The sequence below is a fragment of the Desmodus rotundus genome, chromosome 4 (assembly GCF_022682495.2).
Source record: "Desmodus rotundus isolate HL8 chromosome 4, HLdesRot8A.1, whole genome shotgun sequence".
NCBI lineage: Eukaryota > Metazoa > Chordata > Mammalia > Chiroptera > Phyllostomidae > Desmodus > Desmodus rotundus.
In genome coordinates this window covers 49,177,568-49,195,511 of record NC_071390.1, presented here as the reverse complement: position 1 = coordinate 49,195,511, position 17,944 = coordinate 49,177,568, and the positions used below count along the sequence as shown (strand labels likewise).

At 54.9% G+C, this 17,944-nt stretch overlaps 2 protein-coding genes across 2 annotated transcripts in view; one reads left to right on the top strand and one right to left on the bottom strand.

The window, feature by feature from the left end:
* Positions 1-536: 536 nt before the first annotated feature.
* AIFM2 (AIF family member 2) lies at positions 537-16,846 on the top strand. Its single transcript, XM_024561335.3, has 9 exons — positions 537-693; positions 7,924-8,113; positions 8,463-8,578; positions 9,880-9,999; positions 10,781-10,873; positions 12,381-12,489; positions 13,499-13,651; positions 14,843-15,043; positions 15,241-16,846. Exons 2-9 carry the CDS (start codon positions 7,936-7,938, stop codon positions 15,390-15,392), a joined length of 1,122 nt encoding a protein of 373 aa, XP_024417103.2. The 5' UTR covers positions 537-693; positions 7,924-7,935; the 3' UTR covers positions 15,393-16,846.
* A 33-nt stretch (positions 16,847-16,879) lies between these two features.
* The window catches only part of MACROH2A2 (macroH2A.2 histone), a 51,978-nt gene continuing 50,913 nt past the window's right edge, over positions 16,880-17,944 (bottom strand). Inside the window, exon 9 of the mRNA XM_024561246.4 lies at positions 16,880-17,619. Within this exon, the coding sequence (XP_024417014.1) occupies positions 17,454-17,619 (166 nt within the window). The 3' untranslated portion in view covers positions 16,880-17,453. The remainder of the gene's footprint in view (positions 17,620-17,944) is intronic.

Below are 17,944 nucleotides of genomic sequence, written 5' to 3'. Positions count from 1 at the left end.
CCCCCTCTGCCCAGGGTAACTCCTCTTCCTTGCAGAGAGGCTTTAGCATGCTTCCCTTGCCCGACCACCCCCCACCCCCCACCGTTTTTCTTACTTCAGTGAGTGATACATGTTTAATGTATTGTGTTGTCTTTCCTTATCACCTCCTCCGAGGTAAGGCCGAAATCATGCCCCCTTTGTTTTCCATTTTATCTCCCAGCGCCTAGCCCAGGGCCAGGCGTACAGAGGTGCTCCACTGGATCTGCGGGATTATTATTGACCCGCTGAAAGGCAGGAGGTTGGGAATCCGCCCGAGGTGGCAGAGCCAGTGTCCAGGAGCCCGCCCTCTTTAGTCCCAGCGGCTTCTGGCAGACAGTCGGACCAAACTTTGTACAGAGTCGGAGGGGCTTGTGCCTGGCCAGGCAACATCTGTCTTAGGAGTCGTCTGTTTCACGTCTGTGCCGTTCGGCCGCCAGAGGGCGGGCGGGGACCTCCCGCACAAGTCGTTTACCGGAGGCTCGCGCTGCGTGTGGCTTGGGGCGTGTCCTAGGTCCAGTGAGTCACGTGGCTGGGCCTGGCTTCCCAGCGGGTGCCACGGGCTAGAGCTACACGGTGGTGGGAGGCTACCCCATGTTGAGGTGGTGCGCGGGCGTGCTCCCGGGATCGTTGGAACCGGGGCCCCGGGGCCTGGAAAACGCAACGGGCGGCTAGGAGGTCAGTGCGCGGGGGTTGCGTCTCTGGGAGGGAGGGGAGGTCGTCTGGGACAGCGATTTTCAACCCTTTTCAACTAGTGGCACACAAACTATGAAAATTCAGCGGCACAACAACAACAAAAGTTTTTCTTCATCTGACAGAAAACAGGTATAATTTTGATTTATTCACACCAGACGGCTATTGTTGAGTGGGCTGTTGTCATTTTTTTATTTGACAATCTAACGGAAAAGAGGTCAGTGCCCCTGACTAAATAGTCGGGCGTTGCATGTTGTAAAAATTCTTGCAGCGCACTGGTTGGAAGTCGCTGGTCGAGGACCTGGAGCTTGGGCCTGTGCCACCTCAGTTCCCCAAAACACAACAGGGAGCTTTACTCTCGGTGAGGGCACAGCAAGCAAACTCTTTCAGTGCCCCCCCGCCCCCTCGAATTATGGCTAAGTCTTTCCAGGTAAGACGGGCTCCCTCATTCCCCAACGCCTCCCCCCCACCAGCCCCAAGGGTCACCACCCCCAGCCCCAAGGGTCACCACTGGTTGCAAGCTGCAGCTGATGTCCCAGGGAAGTAGGAAAGCCTCCGTCTCTAGGAGAGAAATACCCAGGTTACTCTGAGCCCACAGGCTCTGGGTTGCACTAGAGGGTCCACTTTTCTCCACGAAGCCCCAGGTTCTGCAGGGACAAAGGCCAGCGGACACTGAACTAACTCTGATGGGGCTGGGGGAGCCCAGGACCCCTGAAATCCCCTGGGAGCCGCTTTTAGTGGGCAGTGGCGGGCGCTCCTTCCAGCACCACGCACTAGTCACACCCCATCTGTCCCTTCCAACAACAGTCCCTGTTGGACGCCCTGAGAGGGTGGGGAGGGGAGAGGCACTTGGGCGCTGACTATCGCACAGGATACCGGGCACAGCACAGAGGGTCTGACAAGTTTGGGGAGGTTGTGTCGTGTGTTCAAAGGTCACTTGTAAAATGTGCAAACCCAAGGAGACCTGCTTGGGTTTTAGTGTTTGTGTGTGTGCTCGAGTATGCACGAGTGCAAGCCCCACGCGGTCACACCCACCCACACTTGCCCCAGCACCTGGCGAGAACCCGTGTAAGGGCCCTGTGTACCCCAAATCTGGAGGGCCTCCCTTGTAGGGGAGACCGCTGCTCGGTTGGGCTGGCCTTGTTCAGGACTCCCCAGAGCCAAGTGGTAGAGCTGACCAGGGCTGGCGTACTCCGGGCCAGTGTGGTCTCTGGCCGGAGGTGAGATAAGAAAGCCGGGATCCAGACACAGGAGGTGAGCAGACCATGGGGGGGTTACGGGAACCACAAAGAGACCGGCTCCCAGGAGGAGGTACGAGTTTTGTGGCCTGGGTTTTTGTACAAGGAGCGTGTGTAACACTGGAATGAGCCTGTCTGCCCAGAGATGCCCTCTTCTAGGGCATGAAACGATAGCCCCTTTGTGAAACTCTGAGTCCCTTTCAGAAAGTGGCCTTTTTGGGTTATATTTAGCATGTATGCCCAGGGGAATGGCCATGGACTGCCCACTCTCAACCTATCCTCTGGTGTCCAGTGAGTGAAGCTGAGGGCCTCTCTCCCTCTCCAGGTGGATAGGGGACATTTGCGGTGCTCGGAGTCACACTCTACTGGCCCTCTCATCCAGGATGGCCACTCTGGACCCAGGGCTGCAGAAATCCACCCTGGGCACCATCAGCGAGGACTCAGAAAGCTGCGTGTTGTATTCTTAATCTCCACGCAGCAGCCCCGGCCATGTCTTTGCATAGCTGAGTCTGCATGGCTCCTGCTGAGTCTTCTGAGGCATAACCTCTCTACAACTTTCTTGGTTTTCAGTAGATTCCTAAAAGCCTCTGTCTGTGCTATTAGAGAAGAATCCCCCAGAGTTCAGGCTGGGCGTCTGCAGTAGAGAAAACAGGATTTACTGAGAAAATCCCAGTGTAAACCAGATGTGTGTGTGTGTGTTGGGGAGGGACAGAGGTGAATTTGCTTAGGAGTGCTGGACCATTAGGATTTGTTCTCCTGGACCTTCTTTTATGCTCACCTTTCCAAATCTAGGCAGCGTAATTAAGGTCCTCTGTGCTTCCTCCCTGGGCTCGATGTTCAGTTCAAAATCAGGGATATGTTTGGCAGTTGCTCACAAAGTCAAACCCAGAGTTACCACAGGACCGAGCAGTTCCACTCCTAGGTATGTACGTAAGAGAATTAAAAACGTGTGTACAGAAAAACTTGTGCATGAGCGTTCATAGCGGCATTATTCACAGTAGCCAAAAGATGAAAGCAACCCAAGTGTCCATCCGCTGGTGGATGGGTAAGCTAAATGTGGCCACGCCACCCAATGGAATGTTGCTCAGTCAGAAAGGAAGGAAATAGTGAAACACGGTAAAGCTTGAATGAACTTTGAAGACATCGTGCCCAGTAAAAGAAGCCAGGCAGGAAGGCAGAAGAGGTGTCGAACGGGCAAATCTGTACCCCCAGGAAGATGAGCGGTTGCCAGGGGCTGCAGGGAGGAGGGATGGGGAAGGACGGCTAATGGGTGTGCTTGTGTTTTTGGTTCCTTTAGGGAGATGAACATGCTCTGGTGTTAAGTCACGGTGGTGGTTGCACAACTTCATGTTGTGCACTAGGAGCCACTGAGTCGTGTACTTTAAAATAGTGAATTTTATATGAATAATATCTCAATTAAAAAATCAGATGGTAGGAGGTCTGCCCTGTTAGAGCTTTATTATTTCTCTAAAAATGGCACACTTGTTTAAAAATATTCAAACAATAAAAAAAAAAAAAAAGCCCAAAGAACAAAGTAAAAACATTACCTGGGGCCACTGTGAGAATTTCGGCTTAGGGCGCAGGACTGGGCTGTGAGGACTGAACTTGGGCAAGTTACCGACTCTCCAGACTGAGGGGAAAGCTCATACCTGTTCCATGCAGAGATGCGGGTGAAAGAGCAGTGAATGCAGGCTGTTGTAATCATTACACGCATGTGTATACATGTAGCTAGGCACACGTGTCTGATTGACCGGAAGAGGGATCGGCTCTCCGTGCTGTTCTAGTCTCTGACTTTTTCACGGACACACTTCCTTTTCTTAAGGACTTTCTTGTTGTAGTTTTAGGTTCACAGTAAAATTGAGGGCAAGGTGTAGATTCTTCACATGCCCCCTGTCCTCAAACATGCACGGCCTCCTCCTCCATTGTCAGCACCGCCCTGCCCCACCCCGCCCTGAGTGGCACAGTCGTTGCCACTGATGAACGTGCATCGACACACTCACCCCAAACCATAATTTACATTAAGATCCACTCTTGGTCTTGCACATTCTATGGGTGTGGACAAATCATGGACAAACTTTTCATGTAAAAAATCGCCCACTGTAGCCCAGGCCGAGTGGCTCACTTGGTTGGAGCATTGTCCTGTGCACCAAAAAGGTTGTGGGTTTGATTCCCAGTCACAGCACAGACCTAGGCTGTGGGTTCGATCCCTGGTCCAAGTGTGTACGGGAGGCAACTAATCGATGTTTCTCTCTCACATCTATGTTTTTCTCTCTCTTCCTCTCTCTAAATCAGTAAAACTTGTCCTCTGGTGAGGATTAAAAGGAAACGAGAGTGTTGTGTAAGGGAGGCTGCTGAGGAGGAGGGGGGAATCTGCTGGGGAGCCGCCAGCCCTAGATCCCCAAGTGGGAGTGTCAGAGGGTCAGAGGTCAGTAGAGGAGAGAGAAGAGCAGATTCCAGGAGAGGCTTCAGGCAGCCTGGAGGATAAACAGTCCTCTGTCCCTGCACCCAGTCCCTCTGGGCCTGGTGCGCCCTCGGGCCCAGACCCACCACCACAGCTCCAGAGAGGCAGTTAGCCTTCACCGAGGGCGCGCAGGGGCGGGTGGGCCAGGGTTTGCCCTTTGGGGAAGCCAGTTGATCCTGGGCCAGTTCACTGCCTCTTGGGCCTGTGCTGGGGTTACTGGGCTTATTTCTCCCCTAGGAAGGGGACCCTGTGAGGGGCCCAGGGCAGGCCTGGTGGTTAGAACTGGTGAGCATGTAGGCCAGAACATAGCCCTGGTGTGACAGGCACCCTGTGCGTGCTGGACCCTGTCACCTGCCCTTGTGGCCAACCCATCTTGTCCCCTGAGTTCATTCCTTTATGCCACTGGACTTCTTGGCCCAAGCTGTTCCTTCCGTGGACAAGGTCCCTGGCCCATTTCTAAGTCTACTCCTTGAGCTTGCCTGGGTGGTCCAGTGTGACCTGACCCATAGTAGACCCCCTCTCTTGGGCCTGTGCCCAGCCGGCTTGGAAGCAGAGCTCCCTGGGAGTTTCTCTGACCTCCTTGCTGGTTGCTGGACCCAAGTGCAGGTTGGCACGGAGGGAGCTGTGCTGAAGGGGGCAGATGAACGTACCCCTCCCACAGCTGCCCCATCGTCTGCCACACTCCCAGGCTCTGCTCAGCTGCAGGTGTTGACTCCTGACCTCTGGCTGGGGCCCAGGGCCCTCTTGGGTTTTGGCTCCCAGGAGACATTCTCCTTCTGGCCCAGTTGGAGATTCAGCCTGATGACCACTCAGGGGGCCGCCTCTGGACAACCTTCCTGAGGGGCTTGGGCGGTGAAGGTGGCACTGCCTGCTGGGGACTTGTTTTGGCCCCAGCTCTGCTGAGGGCTGTGTCCTCATCTGGAAATGGGTAGAATGCACGTGCCTAAATGAATTGGGGGCCGTTTAGTCAGTGAGAAACAAAGTTAAATCCCCTCCAACCTTCTCTACCTCCCTCACCAGCTTCTCCCTCCCCCAGGGGAAAATTAGGCAGTGGGCATTTGAACACCAACAAGAACAGTGCCTGGAGGTCCAACCATAAGTTGCCCCCATAACTGTGGGGACCATCTTGGGGACCACCGTGTCTTGGAAACCTATGTGTGCAAGGACACCTTAGGGTGTCCCCTCCCATTACAAGGGGCAAATGGAGGCCCAGAGAGGGGAGGGCTTGTGCCCCAGGCCACACAGACGATGCAGGACAGAGGGGCAGTCTTCCAGCAGCTTTCGGTGCTGCCTGAGAGGGCCCCAGGTGGGCTGGAACACCTTCCGCATCAAGCCTCTGGGCAGCTTGCTGTCTGTCCTTCAAGATTGGCCTGACTCCACTCCCTCCTTCCTTGCCACCCGCCGCCATGCCCCACTGTGAACCTCCCCTCCCTGAAGCCCACCGCAGCTCTTGGGCCTCTTTTGCTGTCTTCTGTGCAGCGTGAGCTTTGCTTCTTCCTTTAGTGTCTCTCCTTGGCAGCCTGGTTTATTTCTGCCCCTCCTTAGAGCCCAGCACAGGCAAGAAGGAGGTTTGACAGCCTGTCGCCTCTAGCCAGCTTCTCCCAGCAAACCTTGCTGCTTGCAGGACCTCAGTGACAGTGGAGACAGCTGCTCAGCTGGCTGCTCCCACCGCGGAGCCCTGAGGCCCTGTGCCATGAGCGTCCTTCTGGGGGTTAAGCTGGGCTGGACAAAGCCTCTGACTGCAGCCCCAGGCCAGACCCTCAGCCCTCGAAAGGGACAGACTCTGGGATGCGCCAGGTGACCCAGGCCCTTTGGAGGGCGCACCTGGTGGATAGCTTCTCAGGCTGGCTGGGGAAGTCCAGGAACGCTTTGCCATCTTCTTTTTCCTCTCTGCTCAGCAGTCCAGCATCTAGTGGCCAGCCCAGTGCTGTCCTCTGCCTCAGATGTCCTCCAGTGTCCAGCTCCAGGCCAAGGGTTTTTGAATTTTAACTCCTTGGGAACTCAACCAAATTTGCTGGGAAGTGGCCAAGCTGCACCAGTCCCTGTGTGAGCCTGAGCCGGGGGCATGCTAGGCCGGCAGGCCTGGCCCTGCGCACTCTGCAGACCCTTAACGGCAGTTCGCCTGCCCCTGGCCTCAAGTAGGACTTGCTCAACTCCCCCTCGCCAGAGCCTGTGTGATCAGCATTCTTCCAAGTCTTTCTCACCAGCAGGCGTTCCTTCTCAGTCTTTAACCAGCACTGTTTCCTTTTTTAATTATTAAATACTTTTGAATTTTATTCTTCAAGTACAGTTTTCTGCCTTTTCCCCCTCCCCTCCCACCGGCCCCAGCCTTCCCTCCCCTGTTTCCAACCCCCTCCCCCTTGTTTTTATCCATGTGTCCTCTGTTCCTGTAAACCCTCACCCTTTTCCCCCATTATCCCCTCCCCTCTCCCCTCTGGTTACTGTCAGTTTGTTCTTAATTTCAGTGTCTCTGGTCATATTTTGCTTGCTTATTTGTTTTGTTGATTAGGTTCCAGTTAAAGGTGAGATCGTGTGGTATTTGTCTTTCACTGCCTGGCTTATTTTATTTAGCATGATGCTGTCCATGTTATCGCAAAGGGTATAAGCTCCTTCTTTCTCTCTGCTGCATAGAATTCCATTGTGTAAATGTGCCATAGTTTTTTGATCCACTCATTTACTGATGGGCACTTAGGCTGCTTCCAGCACCGTTTCTTCTTCCCCTGTGCCTCCGGGGGGTTGTCCCCCAGCAGTCCTGGTGTGCCTCCGCACTCCCAGAAATGCTCAGGGGAATGGCCTCCCCCTGCAGGCTTGTCCTCCCCACCCCACTATCAGGCCCTTGGTCACACTGCACTCTATTTTGCAGGTGTGTTCTCATAACCTGTCAACTGATCGTAGGCCTGGGGCTCTAGCTGGTGACCCATGAGTGTGCAGAACTGGTCGCGGTGTTTGTGTAGTGTGGGACCTAAAGAATCTGTTTAGTTCCTTTGACGTGGCCTGTGCTTGCTGTTCCCCACACGTGTGCCCGCCATTTTTGTCACTGTGCCCCTAGCCGGCTTCCCACTGGGTACTTGACAAGGGCAGGGACCAGTCTGTCTGTCTGTCTGTCTCTGACCGTGGATCCATGGCACAGGGCACATCAAGGAGCAGGAGCTCTTTAAGTTATGCTGATGAGTGAGCAAATACATTGAATGGGGGAGGAAAGTGCAGAGCGGTTTGATGTGTGCAGAAATGATTATGATTACAGGCGCACAGGATCTGTCTGGGAGGGGTCCTATGAGCTTGACAGCAGCAGGGGTCTTGGAGGTTAGAACTGGGTGGTTGGCGAGGGGATGGAATTATGATACCTCTGTTTCTTTGGCATCCAGATTTTACAATTAAAATCTTGATAGATGACTACAAAATGAAAAGTATCAAGTCTTGGCATGTGAGGCCTTTCTCACCGAGGGCTCACCCCTGCCCTCCCAGCCTGGCACCCCCCACCCAACTCTGATGTGGTGTCTCCTTCTATCCCTGCAGTGCGGGTTCGAGATGGGGTCCCAGGTGTCCGCGGATGTGAGAGGTGTACATGTGGTGATCGTGGGTGGGGGCTTCGGCGGGATTGCGGCCGCCAGCCAGCTGCAGGTGCTGAGCGTCCCCTTCACGCTGGTGGACGCGAAGGACTCCTTCCACCACAACGTGGCAGCCCTGCGGGCCTCCGTGGAGCGTGGTAATGGGCTCTTTCTGGGGCTTTCCTGCTGGGAGTGGTCTTCGCACTCCAAGGGCCTGGGGGTGGTTTTCTCGACTTAGGACCAGGTGCCTAAATTCTACCACTAGACAAATTCTGGAGAATCTTAAGCAGCTACCATACGAAGGCCCCAGAAGTAAGAGCTTCCTTGAGGGCCCGAGGCCCAGTCTGGCACCTTAGGGGGTGGTGGGTACCCTGGGCATACCACTGGCCCAGCTGTTTGGCCAAAGGGACCCCTGCTGGTATGCAACTCAGGAGAGGTTCTGAGTTATTCCAGCCTCCTGTGGGCCACCCAGTTTACACTGTGACCTCCTCTGTATCCATTCCCCAGGGTTTGCCAAAAAGACATTTATTTCCTACTCAAGGAGCTACAAGGAAAGCTTCCGGCAGGGCCTGGTGGTTGAGATCGACCTAAAGAATCAGACAGTGCTGCTGGAGGATGGCAAGGTGAGCAGGGCTGAGCTGTGCGTTAGCTGGCTTCAGGAGACCCTGGGGGACGCGCTGCTGGCGGGAGGAGACCTGGCACCCTGCAGATAGCAGCTTCCTCCCGCGCAGGGGCCTGACTGCTGCAGGCGCAGGAGTGAGGAGGCAGACACTTCCTGAGCCCGTGCTGTATGCGGGGCACTCTCTTCAGCCTTTCATATTATCATTTAATGTGCGCATGACTCCACGAGGGCGGGGGTGCAGCCTCCCTCACCGAGAGGATAAGTGGTTCCCTGGGCTCCCACAGCTGGGAAGAAACTCAGCTGCGATTTGAACTCCGGCAGTTTCACCCCAGAGCCCACGCTCTGAAAGTCTGTCCTGGCCCGGCCCCAGGCCTGGCCAGCCAAGGCGGAATCAAAGGGTGGGCACACACAGGTCCAGGTCCCCGCGCTGGGAAGTCATGGGGGCGGGGCTTTCTTCACGCCTCTTTGCGTTCCTCAGCCCTGGTGTGTACCACGGTACCTGGTATGTACCTGCAGTGATGGGAGCGCCATCCATGAGCTGCCACCAGCTCGCTCGTCTTACTGAGGGTCCCCTCCAGCCTTGCCCTCCACTCTATTCAAAGCCGAGGGGGACTGGAAAAAGAGGACACAATTTCTGTCCTCAATGAGTATGTGATTTGGTGGGACTCACTCCTCCTTGAATTGGTTTTAAGGCCAGGGAATCTCTTGGTTGGAAAGATTACTGAGAATCTCCTTGCTCTGTGGTTACAGGCCAGACTTTTCAGAGCCCTGGAAGGGTCCGTGAGGGCAGCTCAGCCTCCGTGGGGGTGTGGGGCTGAGTGGGACACGTGCCTCCTGTCCCTCCCCCTCAGCAGCACTGGTTTTGCCAACTGTGTATATTTAGGCTCCGAATAGAGTCCACCTCCCTTCTTCCTTCCCTTTCTGTTTTTGTGGGCACAGGGGGTAGTTTCCTCTAAAACACCTAGGATCGTCTAAATTAATTCTGTATGGGAAGCTGGGATCCTGCTTATTCCCCACCAGCAGTTGCCTGCTCACCTGCCCACCCCTCCCCACTGTGGGGAGCTCACTGGTCTTATTTCCATGTTGGGTGGCTCTGGCAGGAGGTAAAATCTGCCTCCTTGGGTGTTACGGGGTGCTAGGGCCACCCCTTGGCCTAGCCATGTGATGGTTTTGCTCCCCTCGAGGAGGGCTGCCTCAGAATGCCGGAGGGGCCTCACTGCTGCACGCTCCTTGCCCTGTGCACCTGGGGTTGGGTGAAGAAGGTAGGCCGGCCCTTACCTTTCTTTCCGTTGCCCCTCACAGGCGCTGCCCTTCTCACATCTCATCCTGGCCACGGGCAGCACTGGGCCCTTCCCCGGCAAGTTGAACCAGGCTTCCAGCCAGCAGGACGCCATTCAGGCCTATGAGGACATGGTGCAGCAGGCGAGCTGCCCCTGACCGGCCAGGGGAGTGAGGGCGGGGGAGGTGACCCTGGGGGAGCAGCACAGCTGTGGGGACACTTGGGGCCGCAGCAGGCAGACCCCAGGAGGTGTCCGGGGGTGAGGCAGTGGCTGTAAAGACGGAGAGTTATTGGAGACTCCCGGGAGGAGACCTTTGGATCTGTCGTCAAAGTCTGGGCCTGAGCTCCCAGACCTGTTCACGCAGAGACGGGGGAGTCCCCAGCTCCTCCCTCTTTGGGGCCCGGGGTGCACAAGGCCTTGTGATCGGCAGAGCAGGCCCGGACCCATGACCTCAGCCAGCTCTCACAGCGATCCTGAGTGGGGGTGGGACAGGCCTGTCCCCACTGAGCTGGTGAGGAGTGGAGGCCCGGAGAAGGGTCTGATGGTGAGCGCTGCTACGTGACTAAGCCAGGTCCTTCCCTCCCTGCAAAGCTCCCAAGAAGTGGGTGGAGATCATGTTAGTGTAGAGGTTAGGAGCCCAGCTTTGAGCTCAGACAGACCTGGGCCATGCCATCTGAAGGGGGTGGGTGGCGATACCTGCCTCCTGCGGCTGCTGTGAGTCAGGTGAGAAAATGTGGGGGGATGCCCAGTGGGCACCAGGCCCAGGGAAACACATTGGGACCCCAGGTTTGAACGAGTTCTTTACTCTTTTTTGGCAAGGACCCCTCCCGCCCCCCACCCTCCACCCCCCACCCCCCACCCAGTGCGGACCCACGAGGCGGGGTGAATTTGAGGGTATGTTTTTACGTTCGCCTCTGCTCCAGGTCCAGCGCTCGCAGTCCATCGTGGTGGTGGGCGGAGGCTCTGCAGGAGTGGAGATGGCGGCGGAGATTAAAACGGAATACCCCGACAAAGAGGTGTGCGTGCGGCCCTGGCGTTGAGCTCTCAGTGGTCGGCTTCTTTCTGTGTCGTGCAAGGAAAGTCAGGAACTTGCACAAGGCCTGGGGGGTGGAGCTCCCTTAATCTAAAGTGGGAGCCTGTGCTCCCCATCTCCTGCTCTCTGCACTGAGGGATCCCCTAAAGACCCTTTCTGCTGGGAATTTTTCTGGAGATCGGGGATGTGTCCTCGTTCAGTGAGGAGTCCTGCCTTCTGGGCCAGCCGGGAGGATCAAACTCGGGAAACAACTTACAAAAGAGTAACTCTCATGTCCCCTTCAGTGTCCCAGCTGTGTGATCTAAACGTAGACTTTACTTTTTTTGCTGACAACTAGCTTGGGCAAAGTCTTGGGCAAGCAGTGACTTTTTTGGTCTTTAAGAGACCATAGCCCTTGCCCTGGACAGCCACACGGGGGAGCCCCTCACGGCCCGTGCTGGGGAAGGACTGGCCAGCACCGCCTTCTGCCCAAGGGAGGCTGGCTGTGTTCCCTTTTAATGAGGGAGAGAGCACCTGCCTGGCGCCCCGGAGAGGAAAAGACAGCCTGGCAGGCTGTGAAGGCTCAGCTGAGGGCTGAGTGATGATTGGTAATTACGGACACAAGGGCGTGTTTGCAGCTGATGCCAGATCAGCTTCTGAGCGACAAGCGGAGCCCGTGGCTGGTTCTTTTTCCCTAGGGAAAGGCAGGGTGGTTTTGAGGAGTGAGACCAGTGTGGGCTAATTTAATTGTACGGTTGTTCTGTGACAAATTGTTGGAAATTATTATGAGTAATGGATGTATTATGAGAGTTCATTAATTTTGATTTATGGGGTAAAGAGCAGTCTGAAGTAGGAAGTAACTCAGCGTACTTCCATATGCTGATAATCAGTAGACAAATAAGAGCAATAGTAGCCACCGTACTGGGTCGTGTGCCATACACACGCTCTCATTTCATCGTTACAAAGCTTCCGAGTGGGACCGTGATCCCATCTTACTGAGTTGTCAGGCCGTGTCCCAGGATCCGAGATGGGATTTCAACCCAGGCAGCCTGATTTCAAAGTATCAGCTTTGGACACCACTGCAGGCTGCCCCCCACTGCCCTGTGCTGCCCCAGACAGCGAGCAGGCATGCCTGGAAGTGCCGACGTTAGAGCCAGCTTTGATGTGAATGCCAGCCTGACTTACAGTTGGAATGTCAGTGGCTTACATATAGACTCTATAATCATAAGTGCCCAAGATGCTTGAAAACGATTCTCCACGTGGCGCTCGGTGTGGAGTGTAGGGCCCTGGCACATTCTGAGAGAGTCCTAGACCAGGAGACGTGGCCCCAGCCCAGCTTGCCGTTAGATGGTCCCAGTGCGGGCAATTGTTCACTCGTGCCTCTGTTCCCAAACCTATAAGCTGGGGACAGGGGAGGAGGAGGGGGAGACACACTGATGTGTGTTTCAGCCTCTTCTTGCGAGCAGAAGACTCAGTGACTCCTTCTCTCTCCTATGGTCGTTTGTCCCCAGGTCACTCTTATTCACTCCAAGGTGGCCCTGGCTGACAAGGAGCTCCTGCCCTGTGTCCGGCAGGAAGTGAAGGAGATCCTGCTCCAGAAAGGCGTGCAGCTGCTGCTGAGTACGTGCCAGCCCCCGCTGGCCCTGCCCCCTCCCTGCCCGAGTGAAATTGGCCTCAGAGGCTTGGTCACTGCCCCTAGCATGAGGGTGGCCACGTGCTCTCTGTGTCCGGGGACTGAGCATCAGAGCCCGTTTGAGCCCTGGTGTCGGGTTGGAGGTTGTGTGTGTCCTTGAGCAGGGCGGAGGGCCTAGTACTTACCGGATTTCCATGTCGTGGAGGCAGCACTGTCCCGGCTATTGCTTTGGACAAAGTGTCAATGGCACCTAGTTGTTGAATGACTTAAAAAAAAAAAACAACCATCTGAAGGATTTGACCTGAGTTACGATGTCTCTGTGGTGGAAAGAATAGCTTTGTTTGGTTTGTGTTTTGAGGGTGGTGAGGAGTGTGGCTTTTGTCCAGAACACGAGGGAAGAGAACCATCTGGCATGTTAGAGAGCGGGGCTCTAGCCCCGTTGGTGTCCCCCACACTTCATGGGGCTCAGCCTCTGTTTTTTCAGGAAGCAGTGGGGGTCTACTCTGTGAAAGCTCATCCTGGCTCTGGGTCTCCTTGTACCTGGCTCTGCAGACTCTGAGCACCTTTACTTTTAGGCAGCGAGGAGAGCAGACCGGCTTCCCGGCTTTCCTTGCCTCACCATTGTGGGTGTGCCTGGGGGCTTGTCCTGCCTGGTGGGGCTGGCGGAGCTGACAGGGAGGCATGCGAGAGGTCTTCCTCAATTAGCTTTTCCCGGAACTTCTTGGGAAACTCAGCCCGAAACTGCCTCTTGGAACTTTCCTCTCATTGGATCCCTTGGGGTCCGATGTCCAGATTGTGCTTCTTGGGGCAGCAGATGGGCTGGGAGAGGAGCAGGGAGGGAAGCGGGGGGGTGGAGTCATTGCCTAGTTGGCTCACAGCGTCCAGGCCTTTCCTGGGGCCTTTGGGGGTCTCCAGCCATCCCCAGGTCAGCCTTGGCTGGGACCCCAGCCTTGTCTACCCTCTGCCAGATCCCTGGTCACAGGCCTCCCTTGACAGGTGAGCGGGTGTGCAACCTGGAGAAGCTGCCTCTCAACAAGTATCGAGAACGCATCAGTGTACAGACGGACAAAGGCACGGAGCTGGTCACCAACCTGGTGATTGTCTGCAACGGTATCAAGGTCAACAGCTCTGCCTACTGCAGAGCATTTGGTAAGCAGGAGGCTGCGCCATTGTCTATTCCCCAGGTTGCCTCCTCTCTGTCCAGCCGTCCAAGACGGCCCCTTAGGCCCCTTCCCCAGGAATAGGCACCACCCTACCTTCCCCCTCCATCCCAGCAGCTCATTTGTCTCTTCTGAATGGTGATGCCAAACTTTAAATTCAGGTTCAGGGTCACTGTTGCTGTCCTTTCTTCTGCTGTGACGATGATGACTTGGTCCCAAGATGTTCAAAGTGACCAGAATCTTCCAAAGTTGGGGCCTGCCCCCTAGTGGTGAGAGATGAGAACAGGTTTCAGAGGGATGAAACAGATCCGTTTTTCCGTTCCTTTCCTTGAATCATGGACTCAGAGGAAATTCTTCAGTCAGGCCTTTCTCTGTTCACACGTGTGCTGCTCTCCAAACTCTGATCCAGACGTTTGGCCACATGAGCTTGGAATGACCATTTGGGGAGTAGGGGCCACATTGGGCCTTTGTGTTCTTAAAGCTCAGTATCGATCTATCTAGGTAACCGGAAGGGGGAGCAGGTGGGCTGATGGCCTCCGTGTGTGAGCTGGAGACTCCGTGGCTCCTCCTCAGGCCCCGTGATTGCCGTGCCCCCAGGTCCCCATCACTTATTCCCTAGTACCATTCCTGCACCAGGAGCTCCTACTTCGTGCCCGGCAGAAAAGACTCATCCAATCCCAGCAGAAGGAAGCTAGTCCAGGCCTGGCATGGGGGTGGAACTGAGGGCTTATAATGGACAGAGACCCCAAAATTTAACACTTAGTTGTCCTAATGTCATATTTCAAAGGTAAACTCTTTTAAGTCCCTTAAAATGAAAAGGTTATCATTTATTAAAACCCCACATTTATGTTAAAAATCTGATCCATGTTCAAAAGGAAATTCAAGACTTGGCCAAGTTGCAAACTTAAGCACTGTAACTTAATCGTGGTAACTTACAGAGTTATGCACATTTCATAAAATGACACTCGCTGTCTTTCTGACGGTTTCCAGCCTGGAATAGTAACTTGCCTTTGCAGGAAGAGTTCTGGGGTGGGGGCTTCAGGCAGACATAAATTAGGCGGGAGGCTTGCCCCTGGAGGGTGTGCCTTCTGGCCAGCACCGGAGCTCCTCTCCCTGCGTTCTGGAGGCCACTTAACATGGCAGCTTAGGGGCTTGGTCTCATGTTGGTCTTGCCTGGCAGATAGTCAGCTGGCCAGCGATGGTGCCCTGAGGGTGAATGAGTACCTCCAGGTGGAGGGCTACAGCCACATCTACGCCATTGGCGACTGTGCTGATGTGAAGGAGCCCAAGATGGCCTATCACGCCGGCCTCCACGCCAACATCGCCGTGACCAACATCGTCAACTCCATGAAAGAGAGGCCCCTCAAGGCCTATAAGCCAGGTAAGGCAGCCCCGCGTGCTCCACAGTTGGAGTGAGACACGGTTGCAGCTTTTGAGATGACCGACCACTAGAACCAACTTTCAAGAAGCAGAAACACCCCATAGAGCGCTTTAATAATGGGGAATAAGCATGCAGGTCTGGGAACTGCAGGCCCACAAGTGCTGAGCAGGGTTCCAGCGTGCGCCTCTGCTCCACAGGTGCACTGACGTTCCTCTTGGCCATGGGCAGAAATGATGGCGTGGGCCAGATCAGCGGCTTCTACGTGGGGCGCTTCATGGTTCGGCTGGTCAAGAGCCGGGACCTGTTCATCTCCACAAGCTGGAAAACCATGCGGCAGTCTCCACCCTGATGAGGAGGCTGGGCGGGAGACGAGGCACCACCGTCGCCAGCTGAATGGATTGCTTAACAAGTGGTACCTGCCTGACGAGTGCCAAGGACACTTTTCCTGGAGTAAGATGCCAGTGATGCACTCACCAGGAACACAACTTACAGAAAACCAAAAACGAAGAGAGATTTAAAAGACACCTCCCTAGAGGATTCCTTCTGGGTTGGAAAGGTCTGCTTGCCATGTGCTGGCCCAATGCTTCACTTGGTCTGGGGAGGGCAGGGCCAGCCGTGTCTACCACAGGCTCCCCTTGGATGTGTGTGCGCGCGTGTGCACATGGGCGTGGCGTTCAGAACGCGCACAGGCAGCACTGGGGCTCCTGATGGCTGGCAGCCGGTCTGGAAGGGCACGAAGGGGGGACCTGCCAGGTGAGACTGGCAATGGAAGGGGATCGGCACCCCAGTCCCCCTGTGGTTCAGAGGGTGGGGAAGCCCACACATCCCGCCACACTCAGGTTGTCAATAGGAGCCCATTTTAAAACTCTTAGTCCCTGCATCTTTAATCTTAATGAAACTGTCTGCATTTCCATGTTTAGATCCTGAGTATACACAAAGGTTACATTTACAAAGGAGATAAAAAATCTCCCTCTTGGTTAGTCCATTCTAACAGTGAGTTTTTACAAAGCCAACAGAAGTTGAAAGTGGAACCAGGCCTGCCGGCCACGGGAGGAAAGGCCACCGAGCTCCCGTGACCTTTGGGTGGTTGCCATCCGGTTCACATTCAGGGAGCAGACGGGGGCTTCCGTGGGCGACCCCCTGTGTGCCTCCAGGCTGCTGTTGTGGGCAAATTTCTAAGTGACAAGACTCTGATGCTGGGGGACCCTTGGTGGTTTTGTGCTTCTGGTTTCTTGGCCAACCCTAATGCCATTTACCTGGAGACCCAGCTGTGCAGCAATAATGCCTGCCACCAACTCTGTTAAGGTATATAAATGACTCCGCCATTTGGGAGAGAACTTCCAGTCTGGGGGAGCCTGTTCTGGACCCCATGAAGTTAAGTCTCTACAGCCCGAGTGGTTGACGAATTCATCTGAATAAACTCAGGTTCTGCCCTGCCCACCTGCCCCTCCCTGCCTACTTTGGACGGTGGCCTCTGGACACTTGGTCACCAGTCTCATTGGGGTTCTCAGTCCGTCGCGCTGGGCCTGTGGCCTGGGCCTGAGTGGGACATGTGTCTCTCCCGCAGCACGGCTGCCCCTCCGGAGCTTCGCCCAGGGCTGCGTTCCTGTGGACCAAGGCCAACCAGGCCCCGCTTTCTGCCTGAGAAACAGGCCATTTTGTGCTGTCTGACCTGAGGTGTCACATGGCGGGACTCTGCCCGTTAGAGACAGGCCTTGCTCTATTTATAACATTCTAGACGTGTCTACCCATGGGACAGTTTTCCAAACTGACCAAAATGTCGCAATAAAAGAATATGTTGTAAGAAAGACACTGGATGCTTTATTTTTTTTCTTTCATTTTCTTTTTCTTTAAAAAACAAAACAAAACAGAAAAAAGCCTGAAGCAAAACCTTTTCAAGAGTAGTTACAGATATTATAGGGGTGGGGGCGGGGGCACTAAAACAGAAAACAAGCACCAGTGAGATGCCTTCTAACGCTCTTCTCCCCGTCACGCAATACAGACTCCCAGCAAAGCCCGGGCACTACCGCGCCCTCCTCCCTTGCAAAAAGGAGAAACAGAAGACTTAAGAATCTTGAAAGGATTTTTTTTCTGTGTGTAAAAGTCAATGCTATAAATCTAAAATGAAGTCTGTTTTTAAAAAAAGTTCTAAAACAATAGGAAGAAAACACATGGAAAGAACTCCTCGTGGAGACCTGGCTTTTAGGACGGAGGCTCTTTTTACCGAGAATATAAAATGCAGAGGGCTCCTTCCGTGGGCGGGACCTGCTCCCGCAGCCTCTGCCACCCGCTTCCCTTCAGCCGCCCAGTGCTGCCCCGCATCACCCTTCCTCTCTCCTTTTAAAAATAAAACCCACTCCTGTGACTTTGACCCTCCTCCAACTGCTGTTGGACAGTGCAGCCACGGCGGCTACTTGGTGTCGAGCTTGGCCATCTCCTGCACGTAGATGCCGATGCTCTCGCTGTCGAAGAGGAGGAAGTACACGTTCTTCAGCGAGGACCCGCTCGAGTCGTCAAAGTGGGCCGAAATGGCTTTGAGGGTCACCTGGGCGGCCGTCTGTTTGGGGAAGCAGTTTCTGTGCCAAAGGAAAAGAGGAGCCTATGTCACTTTGGTCGCCGGGACCCATGGAGTGACTCAGCTCAGCGTGGTGGCAATTCGGGCCCTTCTTATCTTGGCACTGGGCCCCGGTTTCCACTGCATGGGGTCTCGTCATGTGCCGGCTGGTCCACGTGTGAGCTCCTTCGATGCTAGTCAGAGAGACAGCCTGGGGGGCACAAGTAGGGGACCCACACCCCCACTTTACAGGTACCACACGGACTCAGAGTTTAGCCAAGGTCATAGGGCTGGCTAGTGAGTGGTGCCCTGTGCTTGAATCTGTAGCCTGACTTAAGTCAAGTTTG